The sequence below is a fragment of the Chiloscyllium plagiosum genome, unplaced genomic scaffold (genome assembly GCF_037043375.1).
Source record: "Chiloscyllium plagiosum isolate Xiang-an unplaced genomic scaffold, Cpla_swu_hap1 HiC_scaffold_7, whole genome shotgun sequence".
Lineage (NCBI taxonomy): Eukaryota > Metazoa > Chordata > Chondrichthyes > Orectolobiformes > Hemiscylliidae > Chiloscyllium > Chiloscyllium plagiosum.
In genome coordinates this window covers 17,089,577-17,095,554 of record NW_028270145.1, presented here as the reverse complement: position 1 = coordinate 17,095,554, position 5,978 = coordinate 17,089,577, and the positions used below count along the sequence as shown (strand labels likewise).

At 38.0% G+C, this 5,978-nt stretch overlaps 1 protein-coding gene across 1 annotated transcript; it reads right to left on the bottom strand.

Moving 5' to 3' along the window:
* Window positions 1–881: 881 nt before the first annotated feature.
* LOC122551989 (secreted phosphoprotein 24-like) lies at window positions 882–5,696 on the bottom strand. The gene is made up of 9 exons (XM_043694551.2): window positions 5,582–5,696; window positions 5,347–5,450; window positions 4,865–4,993; window positions 4,496–4,627; window positions 4,370–4,414; window positions 3,318–3,362; window positions 1,547–1,591; window positions 1,269–1,313; window positions 882–1,137 (listed from the first exon to the last, which is right to left on the bottom strand). The coding sequence occupies exons 1-9, from the start codon at window positions 5,631–5,633 to the stop codon at window positions 1,105–1,107; spliced, it is 630 nt and encodes a 209-aa protein (XP_043550486.2). The 5' UTR covers window positions 5,634–5,696; the 3' UTR covers window positions 882–1,104.
* Between the last annotated feature and the right edge of the window lie 282 nt (window positions 5,697–5,978).

The window sequence follows — 5,978 nt, the reverse complement described above, 5'->3', positions numbered from 1 at the left end:
TTCCATATTTTAATAACAATCCCACCCCAATTCTTTTTTCCTTTAGTCTGCCCTTCCTAAAGGTTGAATACTCTTAGATATTCAGTCTGCAACTTTGGTCAAAATACAAAGTATTGGAGTTGACCGTCAATCATTACTAACTGGTGTATTATATCTGGCAACATCTCTACCAGTTAGAGTCCACTTGGAAAACAATCAGCATTCTCAATCTATACAGTATTAAGGTTTCCCTTTACATTAAGATTTGTTGCAAGTTTTTCTAATGAGTGCAAGCTTAAAATCTTCAACAGAATATATCCTTATCAGGAATACTCAAGTACTGTATCAGCAAAAGATGCTGCTGATACCGATCCTACAGGAGCAAGTTGTGGGGAGTTTGAGGATCTTCGACTTATTGCTTCACTGTGAATTCCTTCGGGGCAAATGCTGGAGGCAAACAGTTCTGGATATTTTTAATTTTTGTTTTCTTTTTTGTCGATCCTGACTTGTGCTTCTTTTAATCATCAATTATCCAGTGATACCTCTCCTTGAATTTAAGATGAGAATCCAACAAGGTAAAATCCAAATAAACTGACTGTTCATATCTCTGCCTGAACAAGGCTCGGCTGTGACAGATTGAAGGACCAGGCAAACCTAATGATTTGAATGTCTACAGAATGAAGTAAGTGGACATCATACAATTCCATGTTACCATCCTCATTCATCCTGTTTCAACTGAGCAGTTCTAATCACCCAGCCACTTGAGAAAACCTGACCACCAATTACTTGAGAGGTCTGGTCACAGTATGTAACACTTTAGTTTAGGTGCTGTGTCCTTCTGAGTCCCCATCCCAATGAGTGAAATGAGAAACAATATTCAGAGAAATATCAGGAGGTATTCTCTTTACATGTTTAATGTGATCTACAAAGTACAAGGCAACAACATACAATGAAGAACAGAACATTTACAAACTATAGAATTTTCCAGTTATAGTAAAATATACAGTCAGGAACCACAGATCCCATCACTTTTATAAATGTTCAAGTACAATGATTCATCTTCTTTAATCAGAATGAGGTGTTGTGTTCACGTCAAGTTTGACTTTTCCGAAGTTTCATTCCTGGTTAGTGTCGGGCTCTTGAATCATCATGGTGTTCCTGGAATGAACAGAATGAAGATAATGGTCATTTTCAGATGGACTAAGTTCAGATTGAGTTCAATATTTTATTTCATTGACGATCATGATCGCGAGGCAATGTTTTGTCATAAAATCTCAATTTATACTCACATTTGAAGACATTTCAAATGATATCTCTGTTGATTTGCTATCCACCTGTATTAAAATATTCAGATTTATCTATTTACCATGGATAATTAGTGAAACATTTCATAACTAATATTGAGTTATAGGATTATCTTTAAACCACTGATTTCACTAATGAGGATATGTTAGCTCTTGAACTTTTTATTCTCTAGATATACATATAGTTTAATAAAAATTCAGAAATAAATCACACTTCATTTTCATTAATAAGCATCTGACACAAAATCACTGATTATACTCACATTTAGGGAATCCTCTCGTGACATTTCTGTAGACTTGCTTTCCACCTAGATTGGAAAATTATGATTGAAACGTTTAGCACTTAATAAATAAACTTGATTTATAGAATAGTCTGTAAACAAGGGGATTAAATGCTATTAGATTATAAATGAAAAGTGACAACGCTTTGAATTTCAGGGTTGCGATTTAGTGACTCAGTGCTGGAATGGAGTCTTGTGTTCTTAAATGTAGCTATATTTAATCAACTCTGGGACAGTGGAACTGTGCTATTGATGATAAACTAAGGGAGAGTGAGATTCTCCATTAGTTGCTGTGTATTTTGTTGACGCTGTCACAGAAACCAGTAAGTATTATCTTTCCTACTATCCTTTTGATTAGGATCCTAGATTTTTACAATATCTATCAATGATTTGATGAGGGACTCAAATGCAATATTTCCAAATTTGCTAACAAAAATGTGAGTAGTGAGGAGGAGGAATAGACACATCAGGGTGATTTTGACAAATTGAGTGAGTGGGAAGGCAGGGCAAGGCAAATGCAGTTTGCTAAGTTAGCCTCTTAAAAAAATTGGCCAGTGTTTCTTTAAGTTATGATAGGTTGGGAAAGCTTGATGAACAAAGAGACCAAGCTATCCTTGTAAACCAGTCATTGAAAACAAACATACAAGCATTTAGAAAGGCAAATTATTTGTCGGCCTTCTTTGCAAGAGGGTTTAAGTACAGGAGCAAGGAAGTTTTATTATAGTTTGGTAAGAGCACAGTTAGAGTGTTGGGTGCAGTCTTAGTCTCTTTACCTAAGGAGATATACTTGGCTCAGAGGGAATGCAGTGAAGGTTCATGACAGTGATTCCTGAGATGGCAAGTTTGTCATATGAGTAAAGCTTAGATCAACTGGACATATATTCACTGGAGTTTGGAAGAATGAGAGAGAAGTTCATTAAGCAAATACCTTTCTGACTGGTTGGAGAGACTGGAAACAGGAATAATGTTTCTCAGGAACGGGGAGGTCCAAAATAAGGGGTCACAGTCTCAGGAGATGAGATCGGCTATACTGAGCTGAGATGAGGAGAAATCTCTTCATTCAGGGGATTGTAAAGCTGTGAAATTCCCGACCACAGCAGGCAGTAGAAAGATGTCACCTCACATACTTAAGAAATCAATAGATAGATTTCCAGAGGCTAAGTGCTAACAGGAGACTGAGAACGTGGAGTTCAAAATGAGGCAGGTTTACTGAAAGGGCTAAGTGGCCTACTTCTGCTACTATTTTCAATGTACCTGTGTTTCAGTTGCATGAGGAGACAGTAAATTATGCTACCTCATGAAACCATCAGCTATGTCGTCCTGCTATTATAGTTCTTGTCACAGGAAAGTATTTCCTATGATTCCAGAACATTCTGTAATTTAAGAAACGACTAATATCCATTAAGCATCATCCCAGCAATCCACAAACAAAAATCAACAATCTAATGGTAACTGATCTTCAGGATTTCATCTGTTACTGCCTCTGGATGGGCATTCAGTCAATAACAATCCTCAGACTACGTTGTGATTCACCTGAACTCAGATTCCAACTGGTTGGGTTGCTAATTATCTGATGGTATGTCAGCTTATTGTCAAGAATTTGATACAGAATAATGCCAACAATATGGGCTTAATTCCTGATCCATTTGAGGTAGTTCTTGTGAACAACCTCCTCAGCCTGCCCCATGGACAAACTATAATGAGGATTCTCCATGAAGAGATAGAAAGATAAATAACTAACACATATACTCACATCCAGAGAGTCCTCAAGTGATGTTTCTGTTGACTTGTTTTTTACCTAGAGTAAAACATTCAGATTTAAATGTTTAATTTTCTTTCTAAATCCTGAGTTTTAGAACCATCTCAAAATGTAATTTCTAAATTATGTCAGGAAGTGACAGCACTTGTAAATTTTGGAATCGGGATTCAGTGCTTGAATGAACCAAATGGCTCCTGTTCTCCAGTGCTGCAAGAACTGAGCCCACCCTAGAACAGTCGGGCTTTGATGTTGATGGGTAAACCAATGAAGAATGAGATTCTCCATTGAATCTGCAGTGCGCCCCCCACCCCCCCACACCCCCCCCGACATTGTCCCCTAGTGGAAGTGCCAGTAATTAGAAGCTACTACTGTTGACAATGTAAGAAAGATAGTTCTCCTGATGCCATCTTACCTAGAGCTGTGGATATTCTACTGACTTTACCCTCATGGAAGGGCAAGACCCTTTATGTGTATGTGATTTCAAACATCAGACACCCCACCCACAATTTTTCAGACTGAAATAAATTGGTAATTCACTCCTCGTTCTGAATTCACCACCACATTAATAGTGCTAAATTGGTTTGACCAGACTGTATGTTGATTAAAGTCAGCCACAATTAATCTCTCACCCTTTTTGTTGCGGGCATCCCTAACTTTCGCTTTAATATCAACAGCTATCTCATCATTTTGTTTGCAGGTCTGTAGACAACTCCCACTAATAATTTTCTGTTCTTTGTAGATTCTTTGTTCCATCTAGATAGATTCCACATCAACATTTTCTGTACTCACATTTCTCACAATTGCAATGATTCCATATTTTAGTAACAATCCCATCCCAATTCTTTTTTCTTTTAGTCTGCCCTTCCTAAAGGTTGAATACTCTTAGATATTCAGTCTGCAATTTTGATCAAAGTACAAAGTATTGGAATTAACTGTCAGTCATTACTAACTCGTGTATTATATCTGGATTCTGGATTTGATGCAGTTTTGTCGATAATTTGGACCATGAAGAAATTACTTTTACAGAATTCCCAGTTTCTACTTACTTTTGATGATTTCTTCATCTCTTTGCCTTTTGAGTTAGTTTTGACCTATAAGAAAATATTAACATTTCTATAATCAATGCAGAAAATCAATGCTACACAATCTGAAATGTAAAATATTGAGTTTACCTCAACATTATTTTCACTTGACTCAAATGATCCACTTTTCCTGTCAAATGTCTTCAGTCCTTGACACTCCACATCAACGTTAATAACCTCATCAGCATAATATTCAATGCGACTTTTGCAAAAGCCTTTCTCCTGTCAAAACACATTTAATTAAAATTACACTCAGTACTTCCATACTACAAAGCAGAGCACAACGCACTTTCTACCATATATTTCACTATAAACAGTTTTATCTATGATTTAGAATACAGGTGCACAAGGTTTTTCTAGATGTAACTCAATATGTGTAACTCAACCCTAGATGTAACTCAACCCTTTTTGTTATACACACATGATGGTTTGAGTGTGACGATGTAATTTAGAACTTACAGCAGCCTTTCTGGGACGGAAGTTGCAGCTGGGATCATCAAATTCCAGTCCAGAATTCTTGGAGCAGACAGTTTCTTTCACAGAGAATGTTAAATCCACATTGTACGACAATTTTCCTGTGCGATGAATCTAATGAGAGGAAGCAGTTCATTAGTGACCTACTCTATCTAATGGAGAAAGTGAGGACTGCAGATGCTGGAGATCAGAGCTGAAAATGTTTTGCTGGAAAAGCGCAGCAGGTCAGGCAGCATCAAGGAACAGGAGAATCGACATTTTGGGCATTCCTGAAGAGGAAAGGTCGATTCTGCTGCTCATTGGATGCTGCCTGACCTGCTGCGCGTTTCTACTCTATCTAATGTACTTATTCACCCAGAAGTGTGAGTAATATAATATTCTGCATATTATATCTGTGTCCCTCTGCACTCAGTAATGTTCTTGTACAGTTTACAGAGTGATACAGACTGAGATCAGGACACACTTACATCCTTCACCCTTCTCCTGGTTATCCCACACAGATTGCTAGTCTCGGTGATTTGGTTCAGTTTTATAACAGACGCTCTCAGAGCATCCTTAGGCCTCGGTATTCCTGTTGATAGAGAAAAGGATAAGTTGTGCAAAACATTTCAGAATTCTTCAGCAAATTATTTTTACACCTCACTGATATCTGAGGCAATAAATCATTGGTTGATGAGGAGCCGCTCTCTCTCTGGGACCTACCTGAGCAGTGGAGAATCTGCACTGCAGCAATGGTGAGGAGGAAGGCTTTCATTCTGCCTCTTGTGTGATCAGCTGGCTGCTTTCCCAGAGTAAAGGAGCTGCTTTTCTCTCTTGCTCTGCCCTTTCCTTGCTGCGTTCAGTCTTTATATTCTCGCGCCTCCACCACAATCAAACACTGACTCATATTTACTCAGTTTGATCCTGGGCAGGGGAAGCTGCTGCCAAGTGGCTCAAATATGGGCAGAGCTTCCTCCCAGTATCGTCATTATGTTTAGGTTTGCTGAGATCAGATTATTTCTCAGTATATAAAATTATGAATTGACAGGAGGACGGGAAATTATCTGCTATAATTTGCACAAACTGCATGTCAGTTCTTCAGTATTTATATGGCTAAACG

Coding starts and splice junctions, on each gene's coding strand:
- LOC122551989 (XM_043694551.2), bottom strand. CDS start 5,633: ATGAAAGCCTTCCTCCTCACCATTGCTGCAGTGCAGATTCTCCACTGC. Junction 4,994..5,346: donor CCAGGAGAAGGGTGAAGGAT/GTAAGTGTGTCC, acceptor TCCTCTCATTAG/ATTCATCGCACAGGAAAATT. Junction 1,138..1,268: donor CATTTGAAATGTCTTCAAAT/GTGAGTATAAAT, acceptor TGTTCATTCCAG/GAACACCATGATGATTCAAG.